We start from the raw sequence: 19884 nt of genomic DNA on the forward strand, positions 1-19884 counted from the left end.
AGAAGCCGTGGAGTCCGCTCTGCGCATGCGTAATTTGTTGTACCGCACTGGCAGATCAAACTTTAATGATCCCAGTCAATGGACGGGCGGGGGTAGAAGCTGGGGAGCTGCGGAATAGTAACTGGATACAGTAAAACTTATCATAAATTTAAGACTATATACAATATAATATAATACATATAGTTTAAGACAACAAAATATAAGATGGAAATGTAAAAATACACAAGTTACCAAACCAACACCAGGTGAAAGGGAGCAAAAATATTCAAATGAAGCAGGCCAACACTGACTGAAATAACACTCAAATACTGTACTTTGGTCCTGGACTCAGCAACTTAATCTTGAAGACAGTTCCAACTGCACTCAAATAGGCTACCATTGGTACTTGAGTACAACCACTTATTGGAAAAAATAATCAGTACTAACTACTGAATTACTCACTCAAGTAAAGAGTAATTAGGCATGGAATTACTTGAGTAATTAATTTTTTGTAAAATAAACTATGATGCATTATTATAGATTTAGATAAATAACTAAAGGTAGCCCCACCTTTACCAGCCGAAACATTGAAGTGATGCATAACACTCATGGATCAATGCCTATATCCAATAATATGTAGTACTATTCTCATTCTCCATGACTCTTTTCACTGTTGGTACCTTAAGTCTGTTTTTCAATTTTACTTGCAATATAGTATTTCTACACTGTGGTACTGCTGCTTTTACCCAAGTAACAGATCTGAATATTTATTTTGCCACTTAATCAGATTTTTACATCAATAGCAATACAATACTGTAAAGATACTCCATTACAAGTAAAGGTCCTGTATTTCAAATATATTTTAAGTAAAAGTATGTACGTAATTTTGGCAAAATGTACCTCAAGTATTAAAAGTAAAAGTCCTCATAACAAAGGAAAATGACACAAATGTGTGTGCATTATTGTCTTTATTATATTATTGAGTTATTATTTCTGATGCATAGATGTCTAAGAAGCATTTTACTGTTGTAGTTGGTTGAGATGGAGCTATTTTGAAATACTTTCTGTTCATGGGTAAATCTATAACAATGAATGTATTGTATGTATTTTAAGTCTGCAATGTGTTTTGTATGTAAAATCTTGATCTGAAAAGTGACTATTGTTGTGAAATTCATACATTAATATTGCATCACCCAGCAGGCACACTGGAGTACAGAGAGTCCATACTGTACATAAATATCATGTCAGTAGGCCTATATTTACTTTGATGCAAGATGCAGATAACACATTGAATGTGCACAATGTTAATCTGCTGAGGGGCAAACTGTAACATGTAGTGCAGCCTGTGTAATATATTGTATTCTAACACTGGAATACACATGCACAGAGAAAAAGGTATTTCATTAATTTCAAATTGAAACCAAGCACTAAAACCATGCATTATGGTTTTATGATTCACAAGGAGAATCTCTTTGTCCCTTAGTAGCATTCAGCCTACATACTGTTCATCCTAAACTGACCCGCTTTTATTATATGATCACCCAAAATGCTTTTGTTTGAAGAAGAATATTCAGAACATGATCATTACCAACAGGTGTTAAGTGTATTGATGATCAATACATGGAACCTTCCATTACCATGTGGTTTATTCCCAATAACAATTACAGTGAATGTCTCTCAACTCAGTTATATGGGATGATACACAGGGAATGTTTGTTACGTAAACACACACCGGTTGAGAATCACTTCGGGGGAAATAAATGGAAACAAATGCACCAATCATTAAACATGTTATTTCAGTAGATTTTGCATCATGAAGCGGGACAAATGAGAAACTTCTTTCAACAAAGCCTCAAACCAGCCTCATTTACGCATTAACACCCTCGACCCCGCCCGCCCGAGCAGTTCCGGTGTTTAAAACCAGCTTCCTCCAAGCTGTGTCGTTAAACTGGGCGGATACAAATGTCCCCTACTGACCAATAGGAGAGCTGGAACCGGGCGATTGACACTCCGATGACGAAAAACTGCGGGCCAGCTGTCACGGCGCGCGAAAGATCAAAATTTCTATTCGGTGTGTCGGCATCAGGCGGGAGGAAGAGAAACAGCCCGGCTAAACACTTTCTAAATGTGCTTCAAAAGTCTAAAATAGCCTTTGTCGCGCAGACATTTGCTTATCGACGTCTGTTGTGGCTGCCGAGAGTCGACGAAGCGTCGTCTCCGCTGGAGTGTTTTACAAAAAGAGCGTAAAGTAACCGGCGGACAAAGATGAGCCTGGTCGTTTCTCAACAACAGGTGAGGAAATGATTTCAGATATCACTCGGTAGTTACGACAGCTACCTAACGTGAAAGTGTCAGACTAACATAAATGCCCCCCTTATTGTAAGTTGGGTAGAAAGACCTAAATTGTTCCTTAAAGCGGAGTTAGCAGGTATAGTTAGCGCTAGCCAGTTAGCTAGCTCGCTAGGTCAGGGTTAGCTAGCTGAAATGGTGGTTGTCGTCCTGGCCTGGTCACATCGATTAAATGCATGTTGGCCTTGTTAACCACTGTTAAAAACTTACATATATGCAGATTGTGATCTTGGGGGCTACTCACAGAGATAATATGTAACTTTTAATGTATGTTACATGTAACATTAGCTAAGTTAACTGCAAATGTAGGAAGGGAGCGATGTGGCTAGGTAATGTAGCTACGTGCTCATTGTTTGGTTTATTGCGAGGCGCTACTGATGTAATTTAACAGCCATTTGCCTGCTTAAACTCGTATAATCGACCCTAATGCTTCATATTAACTTTGCCAAGAAGTTACCTTTACTTGAGTGTTATTTGACAAATACAGACACGGTGTAACTTTGGCATCCCAGGAAAAGTTTAACAGTGAATTGGACGGCTATCAATAGCTGTATTCTTACCCTAACCATAAAATTGGTACTTTGTATCTTAAGGTTTCATTAAAGTATTGCTACAGCATACAGAACACAATATGTAACCACAGGCACACACAACTAATAGTGTGGGTCTTAGATTCAGGCGGTGTTGCATTGAATCTGGAGCCTCATGTTTTTTTCCCCCAGTAAACATACTGCAGTTCCCCATACTATAAAACAGTGGTTCTTCTCAGCCAGCGGTCCTTGTGGGATTGGTTTATTATGACCTTGTAATTTACTGTAGAAGTGAACTCAATGTAAGTAAGAGTCATAAGAGTGACTACTCTGATCATAGGTTTAACTTCCTGAACTGTGGTTGTCAACTTAAGAATTCAAACAACCAAAAATCTTATCAAATGGGGGTCCTTGACAAAAAAGGTTGGGACCCACTGCTATAGAAAATGCATTTTATGATGGCTAAATTCTGTTTTGGGTCATTGTACCTAGGCCGAGGGGCTCCCAGCTGTGGTCCAAACAACAACAGAGAGTGATTCAGACAGCGGGATGGGCTCTCCAGCGGAGGAGATGGTCACAGAGACGGCCAACAAAAGAGAGGAGCTTCCAGGTGAAGTAACACAACAATAGATGATAATCCAGCCTGAGAGAAGTGGGCAGGAGCCACTTTGGCTGTGTGTGCTTATGTTAATGTCTGTGAAATTGCATTTAACTTGTTACATTTACATCATATGGTTTAGGTATTTTGTGGATACTTAACTACGAACAATAATTACAACAGTCAAATTACTACTTGCACCACATCCCATGATGTACAAGACTCATCTACAAAGAAATTTGCCCTGTGCATGTAGTTGTATCAATCATAGAGTAATATTGGAGCACATAAAATTGACATACAAGCAGCACAGCAATACACAGGATAAACAGCAGCAACAACAAACTTTTAGCACCACTGCATGTGTGCGGATATATTTGATTGTTTCTAAATTGTAAATTTGTTTTTTAGATTCTGATGATGATGATGAAGACATCACAGTACACAGAAAGCCTAATTGTAACGCCATCAGAGACAGTGACAGCGAGGAAGAGGGGGCAGCTGCGGAGAACAGTGTACACATGGCCGAAGCACTGGTCTTATCTGCTTCCAGCGGAGAGGAGATGGAGACCGGAGAGGCAGAGGAGAAGGATAAGAGGAAAGAGAGAGGACCGCAGAAGAGCAAGAGAATAAGCCGTGCTCCCATTGACAGCGACGACAGCGAGCCCGAGCAAGAGAAATGTGGAGAAATGGAGGAGCAGCAGCAGGAGGAGGTGAGCAAGGAAGGGAAATCAAAGAAAGACGGAAAGAAGAGAGAGAAGAGCCAGAGGCACCGGGAGAAAAAGGAGAAGCGTAGCAAAGCAGTGGAAAAACTGAAGAAGAAGAAGGAGAGTGTCTCTGAAATGAATGAGGTCAGTGGAGTTTGGACTTTTCTCACAGTGGTGTGTTGTTTTGTTTTTCTTATCCTAATGATCTCTTTACATCAACGCTTTGGTACATCAGGGATCTAGTCTTGTTTGGAAACTGCACATTGAAAACTATGTTGTATATACACAGTGTGTATTGCTGTACATATATCTGAATATTTAGATCATTGTTTCACATTCTAATGTTTGCAGCCATTAGGAATAATTATGTAAATTGCGGTATGTAATGTCTGTTTAAAATCAAGTTGTAAACATTTACACAAAGTACCAGATTTTGGAAATACATTAAAATATTAAACTAAGCAGAAACAGAATCCTTGATGTGGATTTGATTGTATAATTTAAAGACAACGTTGTACTCATTTCCCTAGAACACCCCGCTCTCTCGGGGTCTGAATGACAGTGGATGTCCGCTGGGTGACACAGATCTGTTTGACACTGGTGTGGATGAAGAGGAAGAGGAGGAAGAAGAGTCTCTGGAGGCCATCCGTGCCGCTGTCAAGCAAAAGATGAAAAAGCATAAGGTAAAAAAAAATATGACTGTTTGCACTTGGAATTAATTATTAAAGCAAGCTCAGTCTTTATTTGTAAAAAGTGTTAGCAGGAATTTAAGCTGTTGCCTCTTACTGTCACTGATTACTGAATATGTCTACACAAATTGTTGTCTACACAGACTTTTGTATCAGTAGTGTTAAATATTGTTGCAGGATCCTCTCCTGGAGGAGGAGGATGAGGATGAGGAGGCACCAGAGAAACCCCAGCGTGTGGTATGCAGTGCCAAAATGCCTGACTTCATTCTACATGTGATAAAATTAATATTAAAAGTGGTTTCATTTCTAACGTGTGATGTTTTCAGGAGAGGAAAGCTGCACGCGCCAGCAAAGATGCAATAAAGCAGCTCCACAGTGAATCTCAGAGGCTGGTCAGAGGTCAGTCTACAAGAAACACTTCTGTTGTCCTTTTATCTATTGTGGCAACAGTGATAATCACTCCTTATTTTGTTTTGCCAGTTAAATCCCAGGCTGGTGTGGTTTCGGATCGGAATATAAAATGTGTAGTTCAGGCCTTTTTCAAGGAACTATTCCATGTTCTTCTGTCTCTGTAGAGTCGACACTTGGCCTGCCCTACCACATCCCTGAGCCGAAGACCATCGACCAGTTCTTTAAGAAGAGAGCCAGGCCAGAGGGTCCTGCCATGGCGTTGTTGAAGTAAAGAAAAACAAAATGGATAACTCATATTTGTCAGAGCAACAAAAATGACTATATGTCATCACAATTCAGTCAAAAGTTTCAAGGATGCCGTTATTAACTCACAAATAAATCTTACTCTCTTCAGATCTACAAAGTATTCGGCCATGATGTTGGAGACACCAGCAGCTCCTCCTCCTCCTCCTCCCACCAACCCACCGAGCGAGCCCCTGCAGCCGTCCACAGAGCAGGACTCCTCTCCCTCTCTAGATCTGTCGTCCACTCAGATGCAGCCCATACCTCATCCTGCCGCCACCTCGTCCCCACAGCAGGAGAGCCTCAACCAGAGTATGGAGGCAACAGCGAGCCAAGATCCCGACCAGGAATCTGGACCGATGCTTTACCTCTCTGAGAGCCTGCAGGAGTCACTCACAACGGATGAAGCAGGAAGACCTGCTTCTGACTCTGGAGGAGACGCTGCTCCTGTATCCCCGAAGCAAAGCCAGGCTGCAGTCGTGTCTGAATCTGACACCCTGCAGAAAGAAGCTGGATCTGGGGCTTCAGTAGAGCCTTTAGCCGCTCAGGGTGGGAGCACTGAGTTGTCAGCACAGCAACCTGCCAAACCCAAGAAGGACAAATTGGCCAGACTGAAGGAGCTTGGACTGGACCCCCCGCCCGTTGCCAAATTGTGTCCAGACGATGGAGCCTTCATTCAGCTCGAGCCTCCACAGCTCAACCCTGGTGAGTTTAGGTTTTCAGTAAAGAAAGAATTTGGCATAAATTAGAACAAACCTTTTAAATATTACATTTACGTCTTTTATTAACCTCTCTTCTCCAACTAGGTCTGGAGGCCCTGAAGGAGCGCTACCTGCGTCACGTCAAGGCGCCCGTACGTCCTCAAGGGGAGCGCACTATGCAGCTCAACATCATCCGCAAAGACAGCACCCCATCTGGCCAGGAAGAGTTGCACACTGAGTCCGTCACTGTCACTGTTAAAGAGGGAGCAGAGGAGCCTGTTGTTGCCAAACCAGGTGTGGATAGACGTGTGATGTGCACGCAGAGGCAGCAGAAAATTAGAGAACTTGACGCATGTGTTTCAGATTGTTGACATCCTTTTAGAAACATCAACAAACAAAGAGGAAATGACCTTGGCCATGGTTCAGAGATGCACATATATTGACTTGGAGATTTGGTTTTTTACCCCTGACATGACTACCCTCCTCCTCTGTCCCCTCCATTCATAGGAGAGAAACTGCTGACTCTGAAGCAGCGCCTGCAACATGCCATGGCCCAAAAGAGACAGGAGGAGAGGGCACGGAAGGCCGAGCTGAATCGCCTTGACAATGAAGACTGCGGGGAGGAGGAAGAGGAGGAGGAAGAGATGACCGATGAGTCTGAGGACGAAGAGGTAAAAAGGATGTTTGTTTCTTGCTGCTTTGCAACGATCAATGTACTTGCCACACATTTGTGTGTTTATCCCTTCGTACTCACGTCAGGCCTGATCTTCTCTTTTACTAGAATGTAGATGACTTACTGGGAGGTGGCGATGATGGGGAGGAAGAAGAGAAGGAGCATGAAGATGAGGAAAGCAGCGTTGCTCAGAGTATCAGGAGCCCCTCTCCTGTGGCACTGAACAGAGCCTCGCTAACTCCTGACCTAATAAACACAGAAGGGACACTCATGCTGTTTCCCGGCAACTCATGCTCTCGCACCGGGTAAGTGTGTTTGGGGTTTCTGATTTTATCTGTGTGTGTGTCTTAATGTTGGTAACAATGTGGTGTTGTAAGTGACTCAGAAGCATGCACCTTAAAAAATGAAAAGACAAAACTGCCTTAAATGAATTGACGACTTATGTAATCGTTATGTTGTTGTTCTATTTAGGCAAAAACAGCTTGTAAGTTTGACATGCATTGTTCTCCTTCTTAGTGATGGTGTAAGAAGGCCTGTTCCTGCTGGACAAGACAGCAGCAATAAGATGGGTGGGTAGAGTGAAAGACCTCTGTTCAGTTTGTCCTTTATACCCTCCCTCTTGAAAGTTTGGCTAACATTTTGTAAATTTTGTACATTCTTTTCTCACTCTCTCATCCCTCTCATCTCCAGAAGAGGACGACTCTCTGTCCCTAGTGAAGGACAACAGCCACAACAGCAGCTTTGAGCTTGCAGGATCTATGATAACCTCCTACCAGCCCATCAATAATCAGCGCTCTGCAGGAAGAAGTGTCTCCAACTCCTCCATTTTCCGCTCCCCTTCTCCCTGCCTCTTCAGGCCCAGCTTCCTCGGCTCGGCCTCCAAGGTAAGATGAGAAGTTTAATATGAAGAGTATCAAAATGTCACATCATAGGGTGTTTGAATTCTCCCACCCACATTGTTTGCGGATGTTTTGATCAAGTGAAATGATGTATCCTGTAGAAAAATCCACATATGTGCACAAATTTAGTCTCATACAAATACACAGATGCACTTGCACCTACATATATAGTCACATTCATGTGAATTTAAAATAAACAAGCCTGTGCCAGAGTGGTATGAAGCTATAAGTTCATACAAAGACTTCTCACCAGAATTCAAGGTAATATAAACTGGATGACATTTAGAAAAACAGAGAAAACCAAGTACAAAACAAAGAAAAAGAAAGACAGAGAGAATTGTTTCAGCATTTATGTTATGTTGTTATAAAATGAAGTGGTTTAATTTGTCATCTTTCACCCCTCAGAGTTCGGGCAAACTCTCCGAGCCCTCTCTCTGCCTCCCTGTTGAGGACTCCCAAGACTTGTATGCACCGCCATCCCCAGGAGCAGATTCAGGGCCCCTGGGTGGAACAGCTTCCGGCCCCGGTCTTGGAGGAGACTCCCAGGGTCGCTTCTCCTTGGAGGACGACACCCATTCCCAGTTACTCGATGCAGATGGCTTCTTAAACGTCGGGCCTCGGCCCGGCGCCCCTCGCTCCCACAAGAGACAGTTGATCCTGGACAGCCTGGATGAAAATGCGATGGATGCCAACATGGGGGAGCTGTTGGGGCTGTGCTCAGGTGTCTTTGGGACAGCAGAGAGCAGCTCAGGTAGGGCAGGAAGCCTCGGAGCAACACAGGAGGACGAGCTGCTCGGGCTGTGCTCTGGAGCGTTTCCACAAACACAGACAGGAGAGGAGCAGGTGGAAATGGAGAAGAGTAAGGAGAGAGGACAGGATGAAGAATCTGACAATACCATGGATACTCTGCTGGGGCTGTGTTCAGGGAAATTTTCCAGTCCAGGTAAGGAAGTGTGTGTTGTCCCCCTTTCGTCTATGAGAACACGTGTACAGTGAGTTTTATTTCAAAGTACCTACGTTTGAAATAGAGCTGAAACACAACCCAAAGATGTTTACTGTCCTAGAGGAGTAAACATACCAGAAAATATTCATATTTAAGAAGCTGGAATCAAAGAATTTGGACTTCTTTTTTCTTCTTAAAAAAATTACTCTAACTGATTAATCAATTATCAGATTAGTTGGCTATTTATTAAATAGTTGACAGCTTATCAAGGAACCTCAAGGATCAGTAATCTGAAAATGTTTTGACTTGTTTTCCTTCCAGTTACACAACTTTTAGATTTGTCTCCTTTGCTGCCTATTTTAGGTTCTGCTCACATGGCTTCACCGGCACAAGACAGGTACAGTACAAAGACCTGAAATATTAAATAATCATTAATCATAAAGAAGTTAATTGGCACATAACAGTTAATCACCTGAAAAGTTGATTACTTTTTGTGATTCTTTACAAAACTGCTCTCCTTGTGTCCCTATTTCCACCTTTTTTAATCTTTAATAACTTTTGGTAAAGGATTAAGAGGATATTAATTGGAGTATTTAAAAGGCAATATAAGATTCTCATTGTGATTTCTCTGTGTAAAGTAAAAAGAAGCCAGAGGAGGAAGAGCAGCATGAGGAGGAGGAAGAAGAGGACTGTGAGTTTCGTCTTCTGTCAGATGTGGAAAGTCACAGTGAGCAGGTAATAATGTCTCTGTTGTGGCTTTAGCTACAGAAGTTCCACTTCATGTGTTAATAAAGTACTGTATGTTTGTCTTTTATGATGCAATTAACAAGTGAATTGTGGGTTTATAGGAGGACAATGATGAGGATGGCGAAGAGGAAAACGAGGAGGAGGATGGAGATGGAGAGGATGACGAGGCAGATGCCGGTGAGGAAGAGGACGATGATGTAGAGGAGGAGGAGATGCAGGGTGTCTTTGCACCACACCGGGTCAAGAAGAAGAAGAAGAAGAAGAAGAAAATGTAAGTGTAGAATCAAATAAATCCATTTATGTTGCACCATATGCATATATAACTAATGTTAGATAATTCACGCTATAGCACAGGTTTTAATAGTCTCTTGCTTCCTGTTCTCAGGCGTTTGACCGACTATCTGGAGTCAGAGGCCGAGCTGTCCGGCAGTGATGTGGGCAGCGATGATGAGGACGGCGACAGAGGAAGCGAATACGAGGAAGAGGAGCTTCTTGAAGACCTTCCCTCTGATGAAGAGCTGCAGGACCAGGTCAACAAGATCCACATGTGAGTAATGTCCCGACTTAAGCTGCTTAGTACAAAGAGTTTTCTCCAATATTGCTTTAATCACTATAGGAATGTCCTGCTGTAGTGATGCAAGGTGGGTATCTTGTATCAGAATTTTAGGGGTTAAACTGAGAGATGTAAATATAAAAATTCAATCAACCCCCTTGTTTCTACAGGAAACAGGTCATGGATGATGACAAGCGTCGTCTGAGGCTCTACCAGGAGCGCTACCTTGCTGACGGAGACCTGCACTCTGATGGCCCGGGACGAGCTCGCCAATTCCGTTGGAAAAATATGGGTGAGTTTGCAATGTAAGGAAGTGAAGGAAGGAGGGAATACTTTTAAATGTTTTGGGAATAACTTTATCTTTTCCAGGATCTAGTCTTAATTTTAAGGGGAAATTCCTAGTAAAACATCTTAATTATGAGAATTTTCTTACTCACAAAAAAAATCACTGGGTCAGTGTAGCACCATCACAATACTGTCTTCATTTTAGACTGTACTTCAGACAGTGGGCTGTTTTGATACAATTTTAAAGTTTATTTTTTCGTATGACATTTGAGTTATTTTCCCAGAGTTAAATGTTTTAGTTGCAAACTGTTATAATCTACACTTGCTCTTTTTAAACTCACATTATTCACAGTATTTGTTACAGTTAGTTAACTACTTTGTAAATGTGTGTGATTTGCATGCACATCATTTTGTAGAAATAAGCAACTTTAAGTCAAAACTTGAGCTTGTATCTAACACTGGTCATAAATATTTTAGTTTTGGTTAATAACCTAAAACTAACTTTAATGAAGGGTTAAAACAACCAGTTTGTGCTTTGTAAAGTAAACCCAGTATTCACCCAAACTGGGTCCATTTTCTTTTACCCAGTGATTTTTTTTTTTTAAAGATTATTTTTATGGGCTTTTTGCCTTTATCGACAGGACAGAGAGTGAAATGGGGAGACAGAATGGGAGTGGGGACTGACATGCAGCAAAGGGCCGCGAGCCGGATTCAAACCCGCAGCCGCTGCAGCGAGGCGATGCCTCTGTACATGGGGCGCCGGCACTATCCACTACGCTACCGACGCCCCTTCCCCAGTGATTTTTAGTGTGTAGAATTTTCTCACTAGGAGCAATTTTGTAGCAGGCCTCTTTGTGAATATGCCCCCTAGATTCATTGCTATGTATTTAAAGTTTTACATATATTTTGCTTGATATTACACTTATTCAGTACATCTTAATTTTTTCTGGAAAGACAATTGTACTCAGCAGATCCCCACCCAGACCAACAAAAATAGACACACACAAGAGATTTATGAAGCTAAAAACAATCGAGCTACAAGCTTATAAGCTATGTGGAACTGGCAATTTAAACATTAATGATTAAGCATAAATGTGGAAATAAAAATTCAACAGTCCTACGTCTTCTTTTAGCCAGTTGGCATGGACACAAACACACTCCTTCACACACATTTGACCTCCATGCCAAATGTCACACTCTAAGAGTGAAAACTGTGGCTGCCAAAGAGTGGGGAAATCTTTGCTGACCAACAGAGCGAGCTGTAGCGCTGCTGGTCACACCTAAAAAGTGGATGATTGATCCTTGAGTTCTTTAAATCATCTCTTGAGATTCTGCAAACTTAATCTCACGTCCCTCAAACTTGCTCCAACAAGACAGTCATAGTTTCTTTTGAATTCTTCCTCCAGATAATGGTTTCGACACAGACAGGACAGGAGCAGAGGGCGAAGAAGAGGAGGATGAAGACGAAGACGTGGAGCTGTCTGAGGTCCAGAGGAGGAAAGAGAGACTAGAGAGAGAACAGTGGCTCAGAGAACAGGTAGGTCGTCGGGTTAACGAAAAATAAAATTGCAGTATTGACGGTGCAGGCTTAAAAGAGAGTTATATCTATTAACATACAAAGAAAAGCCAAATGCTTGCATTCATGTGGTTGAGTCATCCCCCTCCTCTGCAAGCGGGTGTTGTTATTTTGTCCTCATTCCTTTCTCTGCGTCTCTTCTCACAGTCTGAGCAGAAAGCCAAGAAGGGGGAAGATTTGGACGCGGATGATGAGAAGATTGGAGATGAAGACAGTCAGTTCATGAAGCTGGCCAAGAAACTGACTGCCAAGACTCTGCAGAGAAAAGGTCGGTTTGATATGAGGACTCACAACACAAATGATCCCATGACCTTAAAGGCACTCGGACACGTTTTAATCCAATAATGATCACACTAATAGGCTCAAATAGGAAGTAATTAGAAAACATAATCTCCAGACAGGTAATTCCAGCAGTCTAATCTTGGAGTCTCAGTTCCTAAGGTATACTCTCTCTGATCCACTTTGCGTTCAATTGAGAAGACTGTGAGTAACTTCACATGATGTGCGTTTTAGCTTTTGAGATAAAGCAGAGAGGCACACACGCTGATTTCAGCAAAATGCTGGCATGTATCCCAGCAAACTAAACTAAACATGACAAAGAGGGGAAACTACTGCCAGTGCTGTCACTGCTAAATGGCGAGTTACTTCAGAGTGTTCATTTCCAGACAGTTGTGACATTCTTGTGTTCCGGGAAAAAGAAAATGTGAAAAAAAACTGAGTGGCTGCAAATAATATTCATGCGTTTTTATTACTTAAATCCAAAAATGACAAAGTGGGCAGGACATTAGTTCAATTTAAAGGGCATTATTTTAACTATTTATACAGTGTATCAAGATGAAAACATTTCAGGACCACAAATGCACCATGATGAAACCTGATAATTTCATTTTTAAGTGTTGAAGTTTTCTGAGGAGCATTTATTTTTGCTATTTCATTATCCAAAGCAGAGCCCCCTGTGGCACCACAACCAGAGAAGAAGACGACAGCAGCTCTCAACCCCTTCCAGAGGCCCTTGCAGCCTTTACAGGTACGTCACTGCCAACACCCATAATCAGTTAACATGGTGAACCTGGTCTCCTGATTCTTTTTCTTTGTTTTTCCTCTGTTTCATTTTGTGTACAGTACAGGCCAAAAGTTTGGACACACCTTCTCATTCAATAAGTTTTCTTTATTTTCATGACTATTTACATTGTAGATTCTCACTGAAGGCATCAAAACTATGAATGAACACGTGGAGTTATGTACTTAACAAAAAAAGGTGAAATAACTGAAAACATGTTTTATATTCTAGTTTCTTCAAAATAGCCACCCTTTGCTCTGATTACTGCTTTGCACACTCTTGGCATTCTCTCCATGAGCTTCAAGAGGTAGTCACCTGAAATGGTTTTCCAACAGTCTTGAAGGAGTTCCCAGAGGTGTTTAGCACTTGTTGGCCCCTTTGCCTTCACTCTGCGGTCCAGCTCACCCCAAACCATCTCGATTGGGTTCAGGTCCGGTGACTGTGGAGGCCAGGTCATCTGCCGCAGCACTCCATCACTCTCCTTCTTGGTCAAATAGCCCTTACACAGCCTGGAGGTGTGTTTGGGGTCATTGTCCTGTTGAAAAATAAATGATCGTCCAACTAAACGCAAACCGGATGGGATGGCATGTCGCTGCAGGATGCTGTGGTAGCCATGCTGGTTCAGTGTGCCTTCAATTTTGAATAAATCCCCAACAGTGTCACCAGCAAAACACCCCCACACCATCACACCTCCTCCTCCATGCTTCACAGTGGGAACCAGGCATGTGGAATCCATCCGTTCACCTTTTCTGCGTCTCACAAAGACACGGCGGTTGGAACCAAAGATCTCAAATTTGGACTCATCAGACCAAAGCACAGATTTCCACTGGTCTAATGTCCATTCCTTGTGTTTCTTGGCCCAAACAAATCTCTTCTGCTTGTTGCCTCTCCTTAGCAGTGGTTTCCTAGCAGCTATTTGACCATGAAGGCCTGATTCGCGCAGTCTCCTCTTAACAGTTGTTCTAGAGATGGGTCTGCTGCTAGAACTCTGTGTGGCATTCATCTGGTCTCTGATCTGAGCTGCTGTTAACTTGCGATTTCTGAGGCTGGTGACTCGGATGAACTTATCCTCAGAAGCAGAGGTGACTCTTGGTCTTCCTTTCCTGGGTCGGTCCTCATGTGTGCCAGTTTGGTTGTAGCGCTTGATGGTTTTTGCGACTCCACTTGGGGACACATTTAAAGTTTTTGCAATTTTCCGGACTGACTGACCTTCATTTCTTAAAGTAATGATGGCCACTGGTTTTTCTTTAGTTAGCTGATTGGTTCTTGCCATAATATGAATTTTAACAGTTGTCCAATAGGGCTGTCGGCTGTGTATTAACCTGACTTCTGCACAACACAACTGATGGTCCCAACCCCATTGATAAAGCAAGAAATTCCACTAATTAACCCTGATAAGGCACACCTGTGAAGTGGAAACCATTTCAGGTGACTACCTCTTGAAGCTCATGGAGAGAATGCCAAGAGTGTGCAAAGCAGTAATCAGAGCAAAGGGTGGCTATTTTGAAGAAACTAGAATATAAAACATGTTTTCAGTTATTTCACCTTTTTTTGTTAAGTACATAACTCCACATGTGTTCATTCATAGTTTTGATGCCTTCAGTGAGAATCTACAATGTAAATAGTCATGAAAATAAAGAAAATGCATTGAATGAGAAGGTGTGTCCAAACTTTTGGCCTGTACTGTATATCGTATGTGTTCAACTACTTGAAGGACTTTCTTATTTCATTTCATCCGTTTGAGCTTGATTACAGCATTAGACAAAAAACATTAGTTGTGCACTTTGTTTCAAAGTCTGTAAGGTATTTTGAGTCTAAAACAGGTAGCATCTGACTTTACAAAAACAGCATTACTTAGACCAGGCCTGTTCAATCAGCAGCCCGCGGGCCACATCCAGCTCAGACGCAAACTCTGAGCGGCCCGGCTAGCGATTGTTACCGAGACCCGGTATTAAACAGCCCGGGGCAAAATTAATCAAGACTGTAGTAATAAGCTCCGCCGTTATCTGCTCTTTCATCATAACTTTTCAGTTTGGTTTATGTATCATCATGCTGCAGATTCTCTTCCTCCACATACACGCAGACACACACAAACACAACAGAGTGAAGTCAGACAACAGCAGAGAGGCCGCGGTACAGATGAAGGGAGTATAACTTCAAGATTACTCCAGCTGTCAACAAATGTGCTTGTTACTATAAATCTGCCCTGTCCGCAGTCTGTCATTCACTGCCGTTATGGTCTACAATCACAGTTCACTCAGCACATCATGCTAGTGGGACCAATAGCGAGTTGTTAAAAACAAAGTAAAATGAAAGCTGTCTGTGTGTAGGCTGTTTAACTTAGTTTACCACTTATCTTAAAATGTACCTGAGGCAGCCGACCTGCGGACAGTGAGTCTCCTCAGTAGAGGAGGAGAAGACAGAGAGCAGGATGAATGACTGATACTGATGTCTGTGTTCTTCATCCTTACATAACATAACTCCGTATTGTGATGTCAGAAGGAATGTTTTTTTATTGACATGTAAGGTTTTTTTCCAGTGAGATATTATTGAGTTTATAAAGTGGCTTTGATGTTGTAAACATGACCGCTGCTGCCATAGACTGTATAAAACTATGTTCTGTGTATTTTCCTAAACACTTAAAGGAAAGGAGGATGTCAGGAAGTGATGTGTGTGTGTGTGTGTGTGTGTGTGTGTGTGTGTGTGTGTGTGTGTGTGTGTGTGTGTGTGTGTGTGTGTGTGGGAGAGAGAGAAGGGAGAGGAAGAGAGGGAGATGCTGGTAGCGATAGTGTGGTATTAGTTACTGTGAACACCACTTGTTTTGCTTCTGTGCACTGATGGCTCTTTTTCTGTTCTGTTTCTGCACTATGTGATGTTCCTCGGTCAGATATGTGACTAAAAAGTTTTTTATTTCAAATGTGACAAGATAAACATTGCTACTTTTACTACAATAATTTGCACTTTAGAAACTTGTCATTACCAAAAGCAAAAAAAAAAGTTTTCAATAGGTTGCCTGCTGCTGAAAAATGTCTGGACCGTCTGCATTTTTTTTTGGTTTAAAAACCTGGCCCAATCAAATGTGTAATTGAATAGCCTTGGCGTCATGTTTCTGTTTTAACCAGCACAGGAATTGTAGCACTGGTTTAGCAACCAGGAAACTCACAGGCCTATTGCATGTGTTAAATCGTCTCACGTGCTGATACTCAGTCAATGAAATCTGTGCATCCGATATGCATTGCGACATGAGTGAGTGAGATACACACGAAACAGGAGAGGGACGATGTTAGAGACAACAGTGTGAGAAATAAATGAGTCGGAGGAAAAGTAATTTCACACGACGTGTTCTAAAGAGAGAAAAGCAGACAGCAAAAACAGAGGTTTTAATGAAGAATAGACACTGTTGCATGTTTATTCTTCCCACAGGCAGTTCAAAACCGGGATGTCTCATCACCATATGTTCAGAGACTGTGGCCATTATTAAAAGCGGCACTACGTGACAAAGCACAGAACAAACATACCCACTCACATCTGAACTGAGAGCACAGAAGATGAAATATTTTATACGGCACATAATAACTGGGGGTTTGTTCCCCCTGTTCAAAATCACCTACTAGCTAAGACCATATCTCACTGAACTAAAGCCTTTTTTAGTATGATTCTGAGTTGATTTCATGTGTCATTTAGACTACCTGTCCATGTGGCAACATTCCCAGCAGCCAAATGCCCTAAATTAGAGGTTTGTTTGCTTTTCCAGACGATCTGGCAGACAGGCAGCCATTAAGTGTAATGATCTAGTTGGTTAATGACTTTTGGGAACCAGCTAGTGCAGCCAGTGGAGAGTTAAGATCAGTTTCCTGCCTTGTTCTTAATTTACTAAACAAAAACATCACTGGAAAAAGAAGAGTCCATAATGAGATGTGTGAGTGGATGTCAGCTTGAAATGTTTTCCCATCAAAGTTCACTATGTATTCCCTGTGATCTATACAAGGTCAATGTAAGACTTATGTTTTATTATTCCTCCAGGTGAGGAGAGGGTCACTGCTGAGTCAGCCTCACTCCGTCCTTCAGAAGCTGGCGTCGATCTCGGAGGGGAATCCTCTGGCGCCCAGAAACAGCAGAGGATTCCTGTTTCAGACTCTGTCTCCTGAGAAGGACAAGTCCACCTCAGACGCTCCGCAGAAACAGGTGAGTGAGAGAAATGTCTCTAAACAAATATGTGATAGTCAGTCAGGTGTAGGAGCTGGGATAGAGGGGGCTTGATAGCTTCCTGTTTGCTTAAAACCACAATTAACAACGAAACCATTCACTCCCATGTTGCACCCATGCTCAGAAAAATACTCACTGAGCTGAACATACAAAACATCTGCATTTCACATTTTCATGGCAGTACTGCTATGGGAAAAAAAAAACATATTGCAAAATCGTCTCATGTCCAACTCTGGTCATTAAGTCAATATGACATCATGTAGTTAAATGGTAACCACTTAAGGAGCGTCGGTAAAGAGCGTCCCACCGATTATCCTGGGACCCTGTTTCACAAAAACAGTTTGCGAGCACTGCTTAAACACGGATTGCAAACAATGGCAGCATCGAGTTTTACACATTGCAGAACAATTTGAGAGTCCTCTGGTGTCCTCATGCATGAATGTTAGTTGTGATTAGATAAATGTTTCAAAATGAATAAAAAAGAGGGGGAAATTATCTCATGGTTCAAATCCCAGACTTGAGTATTAAAGAACTGTCAAAACAGACCCCATGAGTACGTTTAACTAAAATGGAAGGTGTGTCTGTCTGTCTGATTTTCTCAACAACCGATCATTTGATTGACTTCACACTTGGTGGGTATGTTACTGAGGACCCAAGGAAGTGCAGTGTCAAGTGCAATCTCTTGAGATCTACGGGATATTTTTATTAGTAGTGCATTATGTGTAGAAAGTGTAGTGTCTTGATAGGAGACACATATTAACTGTTACACCGCCGAACAGCATGTGGGTACAACTCGCTCTCCATCGCTTTCAAAATCAGATGACCAAAGACAGACCGGAAATGTTGCATCCTAGCAAACTCAGTCATGTCTGGCTTCAGCGATGTAACTTTCCGAATCAACACTTTTGTTCCCAGACCCAAGGAAGCGCTGTGCTGAGTGTGAAGTTGTTGTCTGCATGAGCAGTATTCGAAAAAACCTGCAATCAGCCCGTTCAGAACCGGCATGTTTGAAGGGGCACTGCGCTAGTCGAGTTAACATCTTAAATCAGTCAACACTCTTTAAATGTCAATATGACGACTTTGACCACTTCTTATTGGCTCTCTTGCATGACATGCTTTAGTGATGATTGGATCTTCCTGTGCTTAAAAATGTGGACATTAAATTCAACCAGGTTAAGCACCACACCTATTGCCTTTACATCAAGTCCCGGGGATAATGTCAGTAAATTTGAGTAAAATACAGACTTCTCACCCTGGACGAATGCACCACATGAAGCACAGACATCACGGGGTAATCTCTAAATCACACAAGGTCCTCAGGTAATACTAATCCTGTGCAAGTAGGGCTTTTAGACCAGAGAAATGCTCAGTCACATTTTCCAGCTGTTTTAAATAATAGGCTGATCCTGTCTTGGCCTCCACCCAGTTTCATTTTCCCAATCCTGTCTGCTTGTGTATCTTTTGAAAGGATCTCGCCGTTCTAAAAATAATCACAAAAACAAAATACTTTCCAAAGATCTTGGAGAGAGAGAGCCGGCCCAGTGTGATCGTCATGTGAGCATGATGGCTGAATTTGTTGACGCTGATGTCTTCTGGATTTATGACACTAGGTGGAGCCAAAGCCCATCCCTCCTATTGGACACTATTAATGCAGAAATGACTGCAGTTGTTTCCCAGCATGTTCTATCACAAGATTCTCAATTACATAACATGTAATTTGTTTTTTTAGCTACATTAAAACACGTTTATTATGTATTCTTTAACTACACTAATACTTAACTGCCTGTAGTCATTTTGTCAGTATGCATCAAGGTAGTGCTGTTTTGTACAAGAGTCTCAATGTTCTGACAAAACTCTGCATGTGTTTGACCTCAGATGATGAAGAAGAGGGGGTCAGTGGAAGCAGTGAACCCAGCAGCGAAGAGAGTCTGCAGGGAGAACAGACCTGCAGGACAGACTAAAGGCCCCCAGAGGAGCATCTTCAACTTCCTGGACCACTGATCTGTCACAATACACTAATTGAATGATGATCATCAGCATGCTGGGAAGCAAACTGATAAAGGGCAGACATTACCAGCCACGTCCAGTATTTCACCAGCCAGTAAGACTTCAGACATGAAGGAGGTGGTAAAATGATGATTACGTACCAATGTGGCTGGTAGACGTCCTCTGTGTCACTTCTGAAACACAGATGCTTGTATGTGTGTTTGCATGTTTACATTGCCTTATAATGGCAAACTAAAGCACACCACTCAGGCATCTCTTTCTCTTGTTCGGCTTTTGTGTGTAAATTTTAAATCTGTGATGTCATCAGAAGCATTGATCTGTCGCACCATACTTGACCTTAATTTGGACTTTCTGACAGAAGTCCATGTTTTATCATGTAAATAGGATTGATTTTGTTTTTTATGGTTAGGGAAGATTTGTATGATGATTTAAATGTATTTGTTTTACATTGTAAATAAAAGTGTATTTTAAGACATCTCTCTTGTCTTCTGTCGTCAGACCAGATGTGAACTGTCACTCCTTTAGCTGGTCAGGTGCAACAGGTATATGTATTCCTCCCCTGACTTGTCTTCTAGCGCCACCAACAGGTAGATAATTTTGCTTTTACACAAATATTTTTGGTCCCCAGATGATAAATCTTACTGACTTTTCCCCTAGCACCACCATGACGTTTATCCCATTATTTGTGT

The 19884-nt window shown here is 42.0% G+C and overlaps 1 protein-coding gene across 2 annotated transcripts; it reads left to right on the plus strand.

Moving 5' to 3' along the window:
• The first annotated feature begins 2006 nt into the window (after positions 1-2006).
• clspn (claspin) lies at positions 2007-19670 on the plus strand. Of its 2 annotated transcripts, none has more exons than XM_033636249.2 (24): positions 2007-2271; positions 3351-3468; positions 3868-4307; positions 4694-4846; positions 5030-5089; positions 5179-5251; positions 5428-5530; positions 5658-6250; positions 6352-6540; positions 6754-6917; positions 7028-7224; positions 7436-7488; positions 7610-7803; positions 8224-8761; positions 9125-9158; positions 9400-9496; positions 9610-9779; positions 9894-10055; positions 10232-10353; positions 11753-11883; positions 12070-12190; positions 12867-12949; positions 17006-17167; positions 19064-19670. In XM_033636249.2, exons 1-24 carry the CDS (start codon positions 2245-2247, stop codon positions 19187-19189), a joined length of 4110 nt encoding a protein of 1369 aa, XP_033492140.2. In that variant the 5' UTR covers positions 2007-2244; the 3' UTR covers positions 19190-19670. The 2 variants fall into 2 exon arrangements, with proteins under 2 accessions (XP_033492140.2, XP_033492141.2); XM_033636250.2 differs by having other exon boundaries at positions 2008-2271; positions 12870-12949.
• Positions 19671-19884: the final 214 nt, after the last annotated feature.

Source organism: Epinephelus lanceolatus, chromosome 16 (assembly GCF_041903045.1).
Source record: "Epinephelus lanceolatus isolate andai-2023 chromosome 16, ASM4190304v1, whole genome shotgun sequence".
Taxonomy (NCBI): Eukaryota; Metazoa; Chordata; class Actinopteri; order Perciformes; family Serranidae; genus Epinephelus; species Epinephelus lanceolatus.

Coding starts and splice junctions, on each gene's coding strand:
- clspn (XM_033636249.2), top strand. CDS start 2,245: ATGAGCCTGGTCGTTTCTCAACAACAG. Junction 11,884..12,069: donor AACAGTGGCTCAGAGAACAG/GTAGGTCGTCGG, acceptor CTCTTCTCACAG/TCTGAGCAGAAAGCCAAGAA. Junction 12,191..12,866: donor CAAGACTCTGCAGAGAAAAG/GTCGGTTTGATA, acceptor CATTATCCAAAG/CAGAGCCCCCTGTGGCACCA.